The sequence below is a fragment of the Anoplopoma fimbria genome, chromosome 19 (assembly GCF_027596085.1).
Source record: "Anoplopoma fimbria isolate UVic2021 breed Golden Eagle Sablefish chromosome 19, Afim_UVic_2022, whole genome shotgun sequence".
NCBI classification, from domain to species: Eukaryota; Metazoa; Chordata; class Actinopteri; order Perciformes; family Anoplopomatidae; genus Anoplopoma; species Anoplopoma fimbria.
Window position 1 is genome coordinate 22220354 of NC_072467.1, and position 19203 is coordinate 22239556.

Consider the following 19203-nt stretch of genomic DNA (forward strand, 5'->3'; position numbering starts at 1 on the left):
CTAAAAATCCCCTTGGTAGAAACCTTTGACCGTACTTGGAGTCAGATGTCAGATTTCTCTCCTGGAATTGTATGTAAATTAGACCATATTTCTTTTAATTTAAGATGACTTTTTGGAGGGCTATCTTGGCGTTATTTGACAGTATAGATGAGGACTGAAAGGTCAGAATTGAACGTTGGCCACTGCGTTAAGACTCAGCCTTAGTACATGAGTTCACGCTCTAACTGGGTGCCAATTAACACATATTAAAAAAGATAATGCCTAATCTGCAAATTTAATCATACACTTTTAGAAAACTTGTTACACATAAATGTCTTATTGTAAGTTCTCAACTGGGGAGGTTTCACGGAGATATCTATTAGTTCTAAATGTTAACTCTCTTTAACTGTAGTGTCTCATCTTAAGAATAGGATTAGAGAAAACAGAAATACACAATTATAACACAGATTTGTGGGCAAATAAGTGTAGTTGATTTAATATAGCACCTTTCATAGAAGAAGATCACAAAGTGCTTCACAAGAATAAATCAGACCTTCTTTAGCTGTAATTTAAATGTAAAATGTTTTTATTTGCCTTAAAAGATTAGATTTGTGCCCTACAGTTACAAGCAGAGGAGTCATCTGAAAATGCCTGCTAGTGGAAAAAATCAGGTTGCAGAAGTGCCAGAGACTTTCATGCCTTTTTCAAAGTGGATTTAAACATTGACGTGTAAGATTAGACAATTAAAAATATTTAAAGAACAAAGATATTATAATAATTAGTCTCAGGTGTAATATAAGTGTAAAAGCTTTTATCAGACTAATAGCAGTTCTGTGGTCAGTCGTGCAATACATATAATTGTAATGTGGTAATTAGTGCACCCCAAACGCATCAATAATAAAAAATATGCTTTTCAGAAACAAAACAATAGAAAGAGACAAAGGCAATAAGACAGAGAAGTTAAGACAGAGTAGGTCTGTACAAAAATCTGCCAAAAAAATGGCCCTGATGAGAATTGGTCCGGGCCCAGCAGGGACACAAGCAGCCCCACAAAAAAAGGAGAACCAACCTCAGAGCAAAGAGTTTTCACCTTCAGCTGAAATAACATCATTTGAGTTATTCCTGATTCCCGGTTAAAAGCTGCATCAATGTGACAAGATGTGTCAAAATAGAGCTCCAGCTGTTTTAACATGGAATAAATTATGACTTGTCACTTGAGGAGGTGTGCTGATGCTGAAGGAAACTTTGTATCTGAAGATACTGAGGACTGACAGATCCATCCACTGACTTCAGTTACAGTTACAACAATGCTTAACAGAACTTCCGTACGGAGACATGTTTGACGCTTTCTTCTTCGTTCAAATACAAAAAAAATGTGTCAAGTATTATAAAAATTCCAATCAATACAAAACAACGACTGCAAATTGGAAAAATATACCATTTGCAGACCTTTTTTTTTTTTTGTGGCGCATCTTTAGCAGCCAATTTGCATGTTTTATCTTCACCTTTTAAATGTAGTATATTCTGAGTTGCAAGAGAACCTTAAATAACTGTCTTTTGCAGAAGGAAACTTACAATTGTGGAAGCATAATAGCATAAAATCTAGGTGAAAATCAGATAATGCATAAAGTAATGGCAGGTTTAGTGTACTGTCACTTTGTGGAGAGTGGAAAATCAGTCCTACGCAAAAGGAACATGCTCATTTGAACCATAACAGCTTGCAGACTTTGTGGCATCACCACTTGTTGGTTGAATGTTTCATGTACACGCTTTCAGCTTTATGATACAACAGTTTTCGGGCCAACAAATCATCTTGCGTGTGTCGTTCTTACCCAGGTTGGAGTACGTGGCGCTGCAGTGGCTGGAGGCGGGAGAGTGGGAGTGATGGGAGTGATTCCCGTCCTCCTCCGGCTCTCCGAGGCTGGCGCTGCCCTCGCTGGCTGAGGCTGGTGTGGCAACCTGGCTGGCGTGGCCCGCCTCCACCTCCCCAAGCAACAGCCCCAGATTCACTTTGGCAGGCAGGGAGGCGACACCGGGCAGCTCCCGATCCCTGGCATTGCTGGCACTGACCACCGGTACCTGGCTGCAGATGACAGAGAGAGAGAGAGAGAGAGAGAGAGGCATGGCTCCAATAGTTAGGAAAATGTGGAATACTTGTTCTATTAACAGACTGTTGAAATTAGTATTCTTTCCTTTCTCCCTTTGTGTTTGTAATCTAGGATAATAGTTTCCCCACTGCTTTGACTTGGTTCATTATTCTGTCTGTGATTTAATTCTCTGCATAATAAGTCACAATAGAACGGAATGATAATAGGGAGCTCCATTGCTGAGACACTGTAGTGTTTATAGATGATAAAAGAGCCGCTTTGATGAGGGCTTCAGTCTGTCGTCGTCCATTTAGTCTCTGACGGATAACTGTATCTAACATCACAGGCTAGGAAGAAAACACATAAAACAATGCTTTTGTTTTTCTCTTTGCAAGTGATGAATTAGAGCCGGCACGATTGTAAGTGGAAGGGGGGGGGCACTTGAAGCCTGGCGTGCTTTAAATGCAACTACACATACGTTGCCTGAGGGAAAGTGCAAGAAAGAGGCGAAGCCGGGTCACACTGGCGGGTGATAATACGTTTTGAAGATTTCCTCTGTGAAAGCGGGCGTGGATGATTTGAGGTGTTTAATGAGGTGAGATGAATTTCATCAACCGCAGCAGATTGATCAGAAGGCGTGATGATGAGGTGACAGACTCAAAAGTGATTATTAGCTCTCTTTAAAGAAGGAAAAATATGATGCTGAACAAAGCTGTCGGAGCGTAGAGGCATTCTGAAGCCTACAAGATAGACTAAAGAACACAAAATGAAAAAAAAAAAAACTGGATCTACTTTTCTGCTGACGGATATATTTAAACTGCTGTGACATTGATGTGAACTGTAACCTCAGGAGATCGGAGTGCGGCATTAAGAAACACGACGTCTGTCATCTCTATGACTGCTTGTGTTTTACGTCTGTTTTTAACGCTGCTCTTACAGCAGAGATGAATATATATAATGATCCCTATAACGGTGGCCGTTTACCTCATACTGTACCGACACTGGTCTAGCTGAGCTGTGAGCACTAGAAATCTAGGTCATAGCTTACAGTTACTCAGGGTGTGTGTTATGACTGAGAGAGTTGAGCTGGCACTGTGACTCCAATCACAGTGTGAAAGCCCCGGAGATGCTCTGACCAGACGTGTCCTATACTGGAGCTATAGCTGCCTCCAGACACGCAGGTTGTGCAGGCAATCTGCCACAGACAGTATGAGTCTGAGTAAGGAAGTGACAGGACCGTAATTGCGTCGGAATATCATCGCACTGCAAGTGAAATGTTTCCGACATGTCTGAAATGGATCGGAAAACCAGTTTGAATTTAAAGGTGCTATGTGAGGTTTTTGAACACGAGTAGAGAAGTTCTTTATGAGTGAGTCCTCGTTGTGTTTGTCACAGGAGGACAAACATACACAGGAGTGATGTGCTATACATTCCCGCAAAGGGTTTCACATTATTTAATGACGTACAGGACGCAGTACCTCGCAAAGATTTGTAGTAACGCGCCAGAAAAGGCAGGAAGGAGGATGACTGCTAGGAAGTAAACATGGATGTAAAGAACGCAGGCGGAGATGCTCTATAACGAAGATGACGCATTACAAGCTGCACCAATGGTATGAAATGGTAAAAAAAACGTCCTGTTTCCTAAGTGGCCGCTGCCTAATGCATTTATATTTTCCTTTTCTTACATTAGATAGTAAAACAGCTAGCAGCCACATGTAGCATGAAAGTTAGTTAGCTATGACTTTCATAAACAACTGCTGATGTCAGCTTAACATTTTGACACAGAGAGAAGGGATATCCGTGTTGCCAGATCTGGCGAGAGTGTGTTGCTGAAACAGAGAAAGGTCTCAAACAAGGTTGATTTTTCTGTCTAAAAAGAAAGACAGAAAGAAGATATGTGGCTTGAAAAGAATAAGTCCAATATTTACTTCAGCGACCATCGGGCAAAAGAAGTCTTTGCTCACGTTAACCTCTCCTATTGGAGTTAATAGACTCAGGACCTGCTGTTAGTCAGTGGCCTTTCTGATCCATCCCTGGTTTTAAATAAAAAAATATATCTTTGCAAATGTTTTGTGAGGAGGAAAATGCATTCAACATGTTTGATGGACCTCAAGGATCTGGTTATTTCTTCAGACATTACAAACGTTTTGAGTTTGAATGTCCTTCCTCGCAAAACATTTGCAAAACCAAGAAATACCATTTCCTTTTACCATCAAAACTCCAAATGATGAAGTCACTTGCAAATGACAAAGTTGTACAAAACGTGAAACCATACTTTAGTGTTTGATTTTTACTTCTTTACTTAAGATTTCAAAAAAACGGATATTTCTTTTCTGCTTACAAAACTGAATCTTACATACTTTTTGTTTGTTTACGAGAAAACAAATACAGCCGACATTTACCAACAGGTCATCTTTAATATAGACTGAAAATGTATCAATGAGGGCCAAATATATTTGTATGTAACATTCCAGCTAAACCTCTGTCTTGGAGAAATAATTGACAGCAATGGCACTGTCGAATGAAGCCAGTCTTGTCCGTCAAATATCGACCAAAGTGGTTTTTAGGAAACTTCCTTCATCTGTTTTCTTTGTATCATAATGTCAGATATTGAATTAACTAACTGATATACTTGTATGATCAGATATGAACACAAACATTTGCTAACTAAAGAGCATCATTTCAAATTTGTATACAGCCCTTCATCACAAAACCGTTATTATAGAAGTTACACTTAATGTGCAATCCCACTGACAAGTTGCTATGCAGAATGCAAACTTATACATTATGACAACTGGATGAAGCAGGGAGAACAACAGCAGCTGCACAAAAACATGAAGAGCTAAGAAAGCCACATTTTGTTCAACAAAGCCTTTGCTTTTAATTAAAGTTAACCACAACATCAAGTAACAATCTGTTGGTTTTTTTTCCAGTCACCTGGGTATCTGTGTCTTGCTACTCCACGCTGAATAAATCTCAACAGCTGGTGTTTCATCGAGAGCCATCTGGGATCGGTCTGCCATTCTGATGGCAGTAAATAAGATACTGAAAGCACCCTGATTACTGCCCTCTGATCTGATAACAGTTTCAGCCGTGGCCTTTCAATCTGACCCGAGTGATACATAACCACCTCAGGCCACCTGGGTTGTGACCACCCAGGCCGGGTGACCTTCTAAACTACTGTAGATTTTAACCCTGATTGTAAAACACGAAACACCTGCCACCTCGCTCTTTGGAAAGTGTCTGGCCCTGCCATCTGCTCTGAGTTTCAGACGTTGTTGTGGTGGCATATTTTTTTACTGGCACTGCTGTTTTGAGTTTTGATCTTTTTTTAGCTACTTATCTTCTTTTTCCTAATGCTGTATAATCATTTTTTTTATTATTAAAATGAGCTCAAAGTGAATCAAAAAATAGGTAAAAAGGTCATAAAAAGTTCACAGAGCTGGTGTCATAGGTGTTGTGATGGGTGGGGCAGGTTGGCAGTATTGTTTGTATTAGTCAGATGTGTCATTACCTTTGACTGGAAGTGTGATTACACATATTGTTATTTGACTAATGATGTATGTGATCATGTGCAAAAGTCTCTATTAAGAAAGAAGTACAGCTCAGAAGACAACGTCCAATTTTTTTTTTTTTTTTTTGACCTGAAGAACACTCTTTTAAAGCGTCTTATGCAAAAGTAAAAACAAAAGAAAAATTCTACTATCACCAACAAACTTGCCAATTATTCACAGCCAGTCATAAAGAGTGTAAAACCAAGTGCTGAATCTGACGCTGGAACAGTTGGACTTGGAATACAGTTTTATTTTTTTTTGAGGGTTTAAGTTCCATTATTAAGCTTATCATTGTCATATCCTCCAAACACAATGGAAGCTAATCTTCTTCTTAAAGTCTTTTTTTGTGTGCAATTACTATTACACTGCCAAGAATTTCATAAGAAAGTGTTTTTGCAATATTTTTACCTTGACGAGATAGAAAACTGAGCACTCAAAGATAACAGCTGCCCATGTGTCCACCCCCTCCCCCGGGCTCTGTGTGTCTGTGGAAAACAACAGATCTGACATGTTTATGATCTGTCTTTGTAGACCAGAAGCCCTCTGTGTCTCTTTTAAAGAGGGTCGATCAATAGCCCCTGAGTTGCCACAGCGCATTACTTTTGCACTTGCCAGCAGCAGACAGCTGATATAAAAGGCCCATTATGTCGTTGTGATCCGACTAGAAAACAAAGAGTAAGTAAACTTTTGCAAAGATGGAGGCGTAAAGAATGGATAAAATTGCAAACATAAAACGGCATATACTGTAGTAGAGTGCGTTATAATAGACGCAGAAAATTTGTTAGTGGCCTGACTTGCACGTTTCCTCTTTTATTCTTCCCTATACTGTCAACGAGAACTGATGTCTTAACATGGTTCTGGTTGTAACTGAACGTAAATGATCTACAAAACTACACAAAAGAGCATTAAATCACAAAGAAGACGATTCCCAGCACATAACCTCCAGTGTGGATTCACAACTTGAGAGGCCCTTGACACAATAAATACCTTTATGGCTGCTACACATTTCAATGTCAGGACCTGACTTGTTCAGACAGTGTGAAGCTGCCCCAGTGCATTTCACTGTTACGAGAAATGAACAATCTCTGATCCACAACACACTTTACATAATCTCAAAAAACCTCTCCTCCCTACTGAGTCAATAAGACTTCCAATGGACTGGATGGTCACATGACAGAAGTGAATGAGAGAAAAGGGTTTTAGTTCTTACCCACTGTACTGGCTCACACAGTTTCCCATCTGGAAACCTTGAATACAAGGCAAAAGTGAATTCACATTCTAGGTCGAGCTGTAATTGCAGGATTGGCCAGCTGCGAAGAATCAAAAAGTATTTTCCAGCATGTGTTCTTCCCTCGTCTCCCCCCTCTCTGAATGCTTTTACCTGCCTAAGGTAACGTGTGTTAGTGCTGCTGCAGAGCACGCCCACTGGAAGCCAATAAAAATGAAACATTGTTAACTGTTCAACTGCCAATCAAAACAAAAGGTCTGTAGAATGACTGTGTGACCTTTTCATGACATCAAACCACTGACCTGCTGGTCTGTTTAACCAGAAACGATTCAGTTTTTTTTTAAAAAGCCCTTAAATGAACTGCAAAATACATTTGCACCAAAGCTATTTTTTTTCTCAAATTGAGACATACAATATTACAATTTGTCCTCAATGGAGGTTAGTGCGAGCAAGTGGGACTAAACATGTTTATGGTGACATATTTTCAACAGCAAGGATTAACTTATAAATAGCTCATTTTAGAAACAGCTTTGGTTGCACACTAGACTTTTAAACTACAGTACTTTGCAGAAGCACACAGAACAACACATCTGTACAACCTTCTATAAAACTGGAGGAAGTGAAGTAATTAAAAACCAGACTGGCTTTTACAGAATGTTTCCCTGTGAGACTTAAATACATTCTTTCTGCAGGCTTTGATTTTGTCACATCGTCTTCCACATCAACGCAGGAAGCTTACACTCAAAGGAGATGTTTATCTATTTTCTGTGTAAGGGTCAACTCAAAAACCATGTGCCAAATACCTGAGATAAACATCAAATAGACAGGTAAGAAACACCGTAACCCACTAGCAATACATAAAGTAAATAAATGAGTTAATCATTAACACGTTCACAGTGAAGGCTGTAAACGGCAGGATAACAAAAGAATGATTGTAAGAGGAAGTATTAAATCTGGTCTACTTTAAGTATGATTTTACATTGACTTATATTATTGTGGTTAGACAGTATGTGAATGTGTCGTGTAGAATACTGCAGAAAAAAAGTACTAACGTTGTTGGCTATTCCATATATAGAAGTGAATGAATGTTTTTATTGCAAAACAGCTATTTGGCATTTTTTCAGTACTTATTGTTTATTATAAACAGGATATGTATTTAGTTTGAGGAATATTGGTTATTAGTTCATCTTCACTGCTGACATCACTCTGGAGACAAATCCAGCTTAGCTTCTACGACGCAGACACAAAAAAATAAACAATTTCTTTTACACCAACTTTGACCGGGTTCTCTCTAATAAATACAGTACACCATCATATACCCAGTTATAGCGTTGCATCTCCTTGACAGCCCGTATTAATAGCAAAAGCAGCGCATACTTGATTCTTGTACAACTTGTTATAAAGTATGAGACGAGACAGGAAGAAGATGACTAGTGCTGAAACTTTAGGAGCAGGGAATCTGTAAAGGAGACAGAATGGGAACGAGTTCTTGACAGGATGGAAGAGAGAAAAATACAAGAGTTCACAGTGCTCCGGGCTCAAAGGAGAGAAATGTGGCATGGAAGAGGAGCAAAAATTACCACCAAATAGAGACAGTGATGGTGGAAAGCCAACCAACTTGAAAGACACTTCTGAAAATATGGATAATATGAGGTTGGCAGAACTAGATGGTGTAAGGTGGAAGTCAAAATGTGACGGATCAGGTGAGAAGATGAACAAGAACATCTGAACAAGTTGCTCATGATCTAAACTGTAAGTAGGTGCGATGATTGCTAAGGAAACTATTCAGCAGTGCTGTTCCTACTAATCAGTAGCTGTGGGATGTATTTTGTGAAACACATTGGGAGCTAAATGACACCCTCCCATTACATCGCCCAAAATACACCAAAGTGAAAATGCTGCACAGCGTCTGGCTTCACTTAGCTTTTCTGTGTTGATTACAAAATGATTGGGAATGTGCCTTTGTCAGTTAAGTGTTTCCTACTTTCTTACCATAAAAGGCTTTCCTGTGATAAAGGAACCTTTTCTTTTGCAGGCTGCCCAGTCACGACTTTTATAAAATATTAACTAATTAGTCAGTTTGCATCCTATATTTGTATTTCCACGTGCATTTGAATAATGTTGCAAACACTGAAAAAATAGCACAGGTGTGATGAAATTTAGCGTAATAGGAAATGACTATTTCTAACCAACTGATTGTGCCAGGTACACAAGGATGAGTCAGATGATTAATTATTAAATCACCGACTGTAGAACTTGGGATGAGTTCCCTAAATTTAAAGTAAAGTGGCAGATATTTTTTTTAACCTTACTAGATGAATTCATTGATCCAATCATGTATTGTATTTTTCTGCTGTCAACAAATGTGCTTGTCAATATTGTGCTAAAATAACGATCGACACAAAATGGAGAGTGCATTATCCAACCTGCTGTCTTAATGATTAGTCCTCCACATTATTATCAGTACTTTTACTACACAGCTTTCCTGATGAACGAGGTTGTTTTTTGGACCCACCGCAGCATCCATTTCACTAATTACCATCTTTGAGCATATCTGGGCACTTCGCTTTATTTCTAAGGCAAAAAATACAAGTCATGTTCAGCAGAAACAAGCTTATAATTTAGGACAGAAAAATAAAGTGTATCCGGAGTATCTTTATCTGGCACCATTAGTCACACTGCAGGAAGCTTACCCCAAGAAACAAACACAAAGTACAACAGCAGGTCAAAGACAAATAATGAACTTATTACGCAAGAATACAGCAACTACACTGCCAAGTAGACGGATTGCTGTGAGTAACTGTGTGTGTGTGAGAGAGAGAGTGAGTCTTTGATGTAATGTGAGGAGCTAAAGGGAATACGCCATCTAAAGCAGTGATTAATACACTAAAGGTTGATCCGGCTGCTGTGGGATGACTTGTAACACACTGTGAGGTCCCATTCTGAAGGGAGAACTGCTGAGCACAGAGCCTGCTGTTCAGGTAATAGATGGCATTAAGGAAGAGACCTCACAGGCCGTACAGTCCATGCAGTTGGCTGGGGAAAGTGGGCGAGCAGGATCAAACATCTCTAGAACCTGTGATGAGCGATCTGTACGATAGGGGCGGGGGGGGGGGGGAGCATCCCTGGCACTTTGGAGGAGCCGCTGGCAAAGGTTGAGCATCTTAATTATGAGCTGAGTGTCATGAGTGCTCTGAAGGGAATGCATGTGGGTAATGGCAACACAGGTATTGAATGTGAATTTAATAATCAGCGAAAAGATGATGAAGGAAGAGCATGAGTGGACTTGGACAGATTACCAAGAACTCCACTAGAGACAAAGACACATTACATGGAAAAGCAATAGTCATCTTATAACAGCTTAAAGTATGAAGTTCAATCTTTCTATAGGGTTTCAATAGCAGCATAACTGTCTAAGGGCCACAATCTTACAGGTCTTATATCTACTTTATGCCCATGAGCGAACCAAGCAAATAATAAGATGCCAAATTTGATCCTCATTAACCCTCATTAACAACTCCACATTGCCCATGTTAATTATTGGTTTGGGTTTATCTGCCTCTGCCATCTGTGTTTAGTTAAGTAGCTTATTTTTCCTTCACAGTATTCTGATAAAAATCCCATTTGATGTTTAGCATATTACCAGCTGGTTAAACCCCAGTTTTAACTTTGAATTGTTACTGTTACAAGCTTTACTCTGGTCATGGGGGCATCTGTTTTAATACATTGGAATCAGAGGAGAGATTCAAATCTTGGACAGTTACCTGATATCCTTGCTGGTGAGCTCACATCCAGCGGTGAGTGAAGGTGATGTTCGCCCCGGGCTCAGAGGTCCAGATTTCTTGCTCTCATCTGGTGTCAGCAGTGCATTTTCCCTGCACTCCTCTACTCTTAGTTCTCCTTCTCCGTCATCAGGGGTGCTGCCACTTTCTGGTTTGTAGGTGAAGATGATGGTTGGTTTCTGTGTGGGATCCTCTGGCTTGGCCTCGGTGAACCAATGATGCTGTTGGATGGGTGGTGGTGGAAGCATGTGAATGACCGTTCCGTCAATACCAACGAGCTTGCCTTTGTCCTTCTCCCTCTCCACCCTCTCTCTCTGCTCATCCTCGTCTTTCCGCCGGCGAAAAAAGCTCTTGAAGGAGATCCAGCGCTTGGGTTTGGAGCTTTCTGTTGCAATACGTCTAGTCTCTCCACCTGGACTTGCTTCACCTTCGCTTGGTCGTACAGGAGAACTGGAGGCAGAGCTCTTGGTCCAGTTGCCAAAATGTCTCTGGAGGATGTTAGAAGCGTGGTAAGGGGAAGATGTAGATCGAGGAGGGGGGAAGGGGGCATTGGGCTCTGACCTGGGGCTGGAGAGTGGGACAGCAGCGGAGGCACTCTGGGATTTAGACAAATTTTTGGAGGGCGTGTCTTTCTTGGGTTTGGAAAGACAGCCATCAGTTGCGGAAAAGAGAGACTTGGGTCGGGTGAGGGTCTCCTTCATGGCATCAGGTGGGAGGGCGTAAAGCTCCTCAGAACTACAGTTATTGGATTGTATTGAGGGCGACTCTGGAGGAGACTGTGGAGGCTGGATGGAGGCAACAATTTGTAAAAGCACAGCACTGGCCTCCTCCCTATGGCTTGCCACTGTCCCAGAAGACAAAGCTAAGTCTGTGTTGTCATCTTTACTGCATTTAGCGTCTTCACTTGTCTTGCAAGTGTGTGCAACAGCATTGGCAGTAGTGCTGGTTTTAGGTAGGTTTGCAGTAATGGCAAGAACGGCAGGGGAATTTGTTGATGTAGAGGGAGAGTGGGCTCCAACAGCGGAGCTCGTCACAGTGTTTGTCACAGCACTAGAGTCTGTAGTGGTTTTAGGTTGTAAATTTGGTGCCTTTGACGCTGCCTCAGTTGGAGCTTTTGTCTCTTCAAAAGAGGCTCTTTCTGATGTGCCTCTACCAGAGATGGTTTTCTCAGTTGTGGACGACTGGACACTCTCAGAGGACCCAATCTCTTCATAAGTATGGCTTGTTACCCTACTACCTACCCCTTTTTGCTGGGGCAGTTCCCCACTGAGTCCCAAGAAGCTCTTGTACACAGCCAGGTTGTCGTATGCACTTGGATTGATAACAATAGGTACCTTAACAGCATTCTTGGAGCTGCGGGCATAGGCTGGTTCATCTCGAATTATAATGGGAAAAGGAGGCATGCCTGCATTGTTGAAACTGTTAAACTTGATCTCTGATAAGTTGGAAGATTTGACGGGGACAGTTCGGGAGGAAGAAAGCCCAGAAATGGGAGAAGTGGGAGCTGACTTGTGGCTGCAGTGCTGAGTAGGGATGGACGGGCAAGGATTACTCCCAACCCCTAGATCCACTTTAGGTATCTTTTGGCGAGGACTTGTGCTTGATGTCCACACTTCTTGGTAGCGTATGTTCCCTGATTTCCTACGGGGGGGACCTGGCATTGCTACAGATGTGGGTGATGTTGGCATTGCAGGAGATAAAGGAGACAGAGGTGAGGTTGGAGACAGGGGATGACCTAAAGGTGTGCTACAGAATGATGTTGGGCTGGAAGGCATTGACGGGTTTTTGGGTTTTGTAGTAGAGTCTAGAGTCTGTCCGTCTTTGTTGGCCATGGATGCCGACACGTCCACCACAGTGTAAGGCTTACAGATTAGTGATTTTTCCAAATTCACTATACGGTACGGTTTAGCCTGCTCCTCCGTGGGACTAAAACTGATTGTGACGGGTTGACCTGGAAGGGCCTGGGGCATTGGCGTGCCTTCTTTGCCATCTTGATCTTCTAATCTAATGGCCAGAACAGCCTTGTGTGTTTCAGTCACCTTGAGGGGACTCAGTGCCCTGTGGACGGGCTCCTTTCTGGGGCTAGAAGTGCAGACGACAGGTGCCTTAGAAGCTGTGGGAGAATGCAAGCCATTGCGAAAAGCACAGGGGGGCCCGCTCCCACTGCTCGAAGTTGTTCGAGAATCTTCTGGTAGTGACGACGAGGATTCCGGAGAAGTGGTAGATTCTGAATTCGATAGGAAACCACTGCCTTGCATGTCATGGTGCCCATAAGGAAGAAGAACTCCATTGGAGTCCATGGAGGGGTATCCGTTCAAGATCTCATCATAGCTATCGTCATAGTCCACTGCACAAATCCGCTGTAGTGAGCGGTTGCGTAGTGGCACGGTATTCCACTTTTTCCCTGCAGCAAAGGGAACCGGAGACATTGTGGCAGCACGGAAATTTGAAAATCGTGGTTGGCCTCGCATACGGATCTCCATGGCTAGTAACTCTTCATCACTTTCATCCCAGCTTTCATGCTCATCATCATGTTCAGTCTCTTCGTCCTCATCCTCCTCATCATCTTCGCTGGAAAACTCGGGGTAGCAAAAGCGACCACCTTCTGTGCTGATGACCTCAGAGCTATCGCTGAGAGAAACCCGTTTTTGAGCAGTGCCACCACCGCCACAACCGCTGCTTCCCATGGCGAGACAGCTGGACGCTGGAAGGCCTCTTTCCAACGACCGTCGGTATGAACTACTGATTCGTCCCCAAAACAAGTCTTTGGAACCGCAAAGGGGTGGGATGCTGGGGCCAGGGCCTAACCCAGCAATTTCTTTTAGGACATCTGTAAGTCCACTGTTGTTGTTATTTCCACTAGGGGTCCTTGGGCTAAGATGTCCATAACCTTCAATCTCCTCACTGCCATCTTCTCCTTCGTTGTTGTTTCTGGGTCCACCAGGCCTCTTACAGTTCAGTCCATTGCGATTCCAGACCGTGAAGGCTGATGTTTTGCCCTGTTCTATTACATTTGGTGGTCGTTGCAAGTTGCCATCTGAATCCAGTCCCGCAGAGGAGCAGGGCAGCATCATAGTGGGCTTAACAGCAATGGTCGGCTTCCTAGCCACGGGTGGACGGAAGTGTCCCGAGCGGGCGGACCCACCGCCAGCCCTCTGGGAGTTGATTGTAAGATTTGTGTTCGCTCTAGCCCCGACGGGAGCTGGATTCTGCTGCTGAGCTGTCGGAGACCTCTGCTCAGGAGGAGGCTTCCCTCCACTACTCTGAGCCAGACAGTGCAGACTCTTGGGTTTAAAGCAGTTCTTACACTCGCCTGGTTTCCAAACGTGCTCGGTGAAGGTGCTGCAGGCGGACATGGCTGCTGGTCCAGTGAGGCAGCCTGCTGGGTCAGTGGACAGGAAACCCCTCCATGAAGCTACGGGCTACAGGAACTGACCGTAGAACAACAAGGATGGAAATGATTCAAGCCTCAAATGTGGGGGATACTGGACCTGAAAAGGAGAACAGGAGAAAAAGGTATAAATTAAATAAAATCTTTCAAAATTTGAATTGTTTATTCAATTTAAAACACATTTATTTGATATATTTGCCAAAAATACATAATCTAAACTAACTAAACAGAGAATTTAGAAACTTAGTTAATTCCAAAGGAATACACACATGCAGGACCAAAATATTGACCCAAACAAGGAAAATTAGATCCCATTATACAAATAATACAGTTTCACACACAGTGCTGAGGTGAAGTAAAGAGGATACACTGAGTCAGAAATAGAGAATGAAATAGGAAGGTAGTGCTACAATTTCACCATTAGGTGGCAAACTTCCTCTACATAGCAGCCAATCCATCCAATAGGGCAGTCATCCATCTCCTCCATAACCCCCTCCTCCATAACCCTCAACTGGACCGGTAAGAATTGGAAAGCAGAGGGGCAGACAGGAAGAGGATTAGGAGAGCTTATTTCTGAATCGCTGTCCTGTGTTGTTGTTGGCCATTTCAGCCAGGCTTAGGTGAGATAAAGGTACTGATACTACTCATTGAATCAAACACTCAATGTCCTAAATCCTATGAACTACATCAATTACATGGTAAATGAAAATCAGAAGTGCTTCAGCTGAGTTCACATGCACTGAAGTCTGACAAATGGCATGAAGGAAGAGTTCTTGCAGTTTGCAGTCAAGTCTGAAGATAGATCAGTTACAATTGTGTTTGTCTTCTTTCCCCCCCAACAAACTAGACTTGAAATTCAACTATTGGAAAAGTGTTTGTGGGTGCTTTCATCCGTACTGTAGGATTAGTGTAGGACAAGTAGCTCTTCATAAACATAGTCACCACAACTGTACAATTCAGCAAGGCAATAATCCTAAACATACAGGCAATGCATTGAGTTTCAGGCCAGACCGTGGATTGCCCTTGTTGAAGACCAGATTGAAGTAAAAAAATAAAATAAAAAAAAAAAAAAAAAAAAAAATGGGGATCCATGTATTTAAATGGCTACAATTTCTACACTGAAAGTTGGCATAAAGTAGGTTTTAAAAAGTGCGTGAGTATATTTTGCTAAACAACAACTAAACAAACATGTCACTCTCCTTCTACTGTACTACATATTGGCGATAAGCTGTCAGCCATCAATAATGAGACATATATAAAAAAAAAAAGGTTCCAAAAGGCAACTGAAATGAAAGGTTTAAACATTCACACCATTCAGTCTTTGTAAGATAACAAAAGATTGACATTTAAAAACTTGAGCACAAGCTTGGTCTCAGGTTATCGGCACCGGCACATTCATATCACACATATCCTGTTTTGTTCTCCTGCCAGGTCACACTTTATGGAATCGGGAAACCACATCCTCTAGTTTTTTCATTACACAGTGCAAAAGTATTATAAATTAGACCAATTACCAGTGCTGTTCAATCAACTTTTCTTTACATTCACATCAAATCCATGTTGGTCAAATAACCAATTAAGATAAAGTTGTTACATGAAAGTCAGTTTAATATCACACTTCTTCTGTTTTCATATTATTTCTACAACTGAAGCCTTCCCTGGGCAGACACTTCAATGAGAATTCATTTGTTCAACTAAATCTATTAACTATTAAGTAAAACATAAAACACTAAAAACGTTGAGAGTGGGTAGGAGGAAAGTGAGGTCAATTAATGGCAAACAGAAAAAAAAAGAAAAGTAGAAAGTTTTTTTAACTTTACAATACAGGAATAAAACACAATTTAACTCTTTTGAGATAACCCCCCCCTGCCCTCAATCGCATTAAATTGAACAGCAGTGTTTGGTCTGATAATAAATTGCAAAAATTCAAAAAAGGACTGCTGGGAGAATTGCTAGTCTCAAGATACTGTGGTTATTACTGTTGTCTTGTTGACATTTTGTTATTGCAGTGATATGGTTGTGGGTTTAATGCCCATTTAGTCATACCTTACAGATGCAGTCCAAACCAGTTTACTGACATTTCAGTTCTCAATTTTTCCAGTTCACTCAAAAAATGTTATTCCACCGTAGACCACGAAACTCACCCAAAACACGAGGTGAGATTCACATGCACGGCTGACATTTTAAATAAATACATTTACGCGTCCGGATTTTGTAGATACAAGGTTTGAAGATGAAAGATTTTTGCTTAGCGATTGATTGTTCCCTCTAGACCACATGAATATAGTTCATGCTGTACAGACCAAAAGAGAAAAAAAAAAAAAAAAAAAAACACACAGCTCATCCTAAAGGAAAGTGACAGGCAAGATATTACAGCCTTGCAACTGATATTGAGTATCGTCCTGGCTGCTGTAAAGAAAATCTGCTTTTCTTCCATGGAGATATATATCAATAGTTTAGAGCTTTTTCCTCCAGCCAGGAAACCTGATTAAGTGATATTTTGCTAAAGCAGTATTTCATCTACTGGCTGGGGTGAGATAGCTCATCCAGCTCCGTTTGACTTGTAAAGGCTGCCAAAGGATTACCATGCAGTACTTGAATACACTGTTGAATAGGGTGTACTTCTGTGGAGATAACCTTTGATGAACTTTTAGATATTGTTTGACTTTGGATAATGATAAATCAAATAAATAATGGCTACCAAAACATTGCATAATGAATTCCCTTAAGACTGCAGTATACAATAACTGAAAAATGGCTTCACTATGCTTATCAAACACTGGCCTTCCATCTTTACCCTTCTGCTACAATTCAAGCAGCAGTAATGAGTGACGATTCTGTCCTTTCATGGGTGACCCAAAGCTTCATTTCATCAGACAGAGCTCGGACTATATCACTGTAGGGGCTGATATCGACAGGGGCCCCCCTCTCATCCATCTAACAAGGTCATAGGTGCCACATCCTGTACGGAAGGATGTTACCATGGCAACACCCTAGACCTGCCCAGGGACAGACACAATGAGACAGGAACTCTTGAATCAAACTTCGCTGACCTAGCTGCGATGGGCGGGGGAAGATTTATCCTGTCACACCGGTCAAAAGGTCGCATTCTGACAGGAAACAAGGACTGTAATTCAAACATCATCCAAAAACCTGCAGAGGACGTGACACGTAAGCACTGAATATTTCTGTGGCAGACTTTAGAAACTTCATGAACACCCAAAGTACAGCCCCCAAAAGATAAAGAATTACTGTATGTAATTACTGTAAGTATGTTGCTGCCTAAATGGAACAAAATCAGTACTTTGCTCATTTACAACAGCATCCAGAATCATTTTCTCTACTCCGAGCCTTTGTCGTTTTGAAAAACAACAGGACAAATTTCTGTTTTGCACAGCTGTAATGCAGCTGTTGCACAAGTTCTTTTCACGGGGGAAAAAAAGGGAAAGCAGAGGAAGGCATAAAACAAGTGCAATTAACATGGATGTCAATATCTTTTTTTCCAACATTGAGACAAAGCAGAATGTGCTTTTAGGAGATCTACAGCAGACAGACTCTCTCTGTAACTACATTAGTTCTCCCCTGACAGACAGCAGAGAGGGTGGCAGAGGCAACAATTTTTCGTTTAAATCAACTCCTTATTGTGTTTTCAGAGGAGCTAGATGGAAATATGAAAAGCATCTCCCCTTGCTGCGTTCTAACAAGATAATTCAGTTTTTCCACGCTTTTGTGTTTCTGATCACGCTTCTGAGAATCAACAAGAAATATCCAATATGTGTCACAGAGTCTACTCTTCCCCCCACCAACAGAAAGACCCAGTGGAAAGATTTTACCACCATTAAAATTCCGTTGTTGTTTTGAATTAATTTTTTCCTTCCCTCCACAGTGGGGGCTGATACGACGCTCCCTTCCTCCAGCCAGAAAAACATTCTTATATGTTAGATTATCATCAAGCCGAAAGGCAAATATTAGTTCCATGTTGTAACTGACAAGACACACACTTCGTTTTATCCTGAATGACAGTTATGCCTCGCGGGCACCAACAGTCCCATCTGCCCAACAATCCCTCCTTAAATCATGCAGTCCAGTATTTTTAGTTCCCACGGCTCACATCATTAAAATATGATAACTCCAGACTGCAAACAGAAAGAGAGTGTGGGGGGGGACCTCTCTAAAAACGAGCAATCCCTCTCGCTTATGTAATCCTCTTTGGTTGAACATGAAAAAGATTCTATCTGTGGTTGAACTCATCGCAATTTAAATGTTCCTACTCGCGCCCATCAGACAAAACAATGGACTGCTATTTTTGTGTTCCATTCATTATGTAACACATATTACACAACACAGTAGAAATGGGATGAATTACAATACAGCATATCTGTTTGACTACAAAACCCTCTGGAACGCAAAAAAACAAGTACTAGTGGGGATTTGTTGCCATAAACATAAAGAAACACACACACACACACACACACACACACACACACACACACACACACACACACACACACACACACACACACACACACACACACACACACACACACACACACACACACACACACACACACACCATATTTCTGTCCTCCTTGGATGGGATTGTTTTATAATATTGTCTCTATAATACACAGTGTGATATTGATCCAGTCTTTGCATGCGTCCACAATGTGACTCTGCAAAACATATTTGATTTGAGAGATATGAAGCGGCACTAAGACTCAGGCAATTATTGGAAAACATGGAGCAGTCATACATTTCTTCTATCTTCCTTTAGAATTCTACCTTTTAATTTTCCGCCCACTTTTTCTGATCTCACTGTCAAAAACTCAGAGAAACCTCTTATATGGAGAGTTGTAGCGAACCACCAATCTAATATTGGACATCAAAATTGATTCTACAATGCAAATTATTCCTTGAAAGTTTAGAAATACAAGAAAAAAATTAAAAACAGGCAATGATTTGTCTCCATTGGTGAAACCTTGGTATCGATGTCTGCTTAGTTATTCTCCTCAGTCTTGTTTTTGTTTATCACAGACTTGCTTGTCATGCATATTTGATGAGGCGAAGGCATTAGCGTCGATAATTTAAATGGATCCCTGATGTACAAAGACTGATGACCGACTGAGCTAAAGGAACGGCTGCTCTCCATCAAAGATGTAATTGTAGTTGAGTCGAATGAGAT

At 41.4% G+C, this 19203-nt stretch overlaps 1 protein-coding gene across 1 annotated transcript in view; it reads right to left on the bottom strand.

Annotated features, from left to right (window-relative positions):
- peak1 (pseudopodium-enriched atypical kinase 1) overlaps window positions 1–19203 on the bottom strand; it is a 102009-nt gene that overhangs the window by 13812 nt on the left and 68994 nt on the right. Inside the window, 2 exon segments of the mRNA XM_054620091.1 lie at window positions 1812–2062; window positions 10613–14121. Coding sequence (XP_054476066.1) covers window positions 1812–2062; window positions 10613–13986 — 3625 coding nt within the window. The 5' untranslated portion in view covers window positions 13987–14121.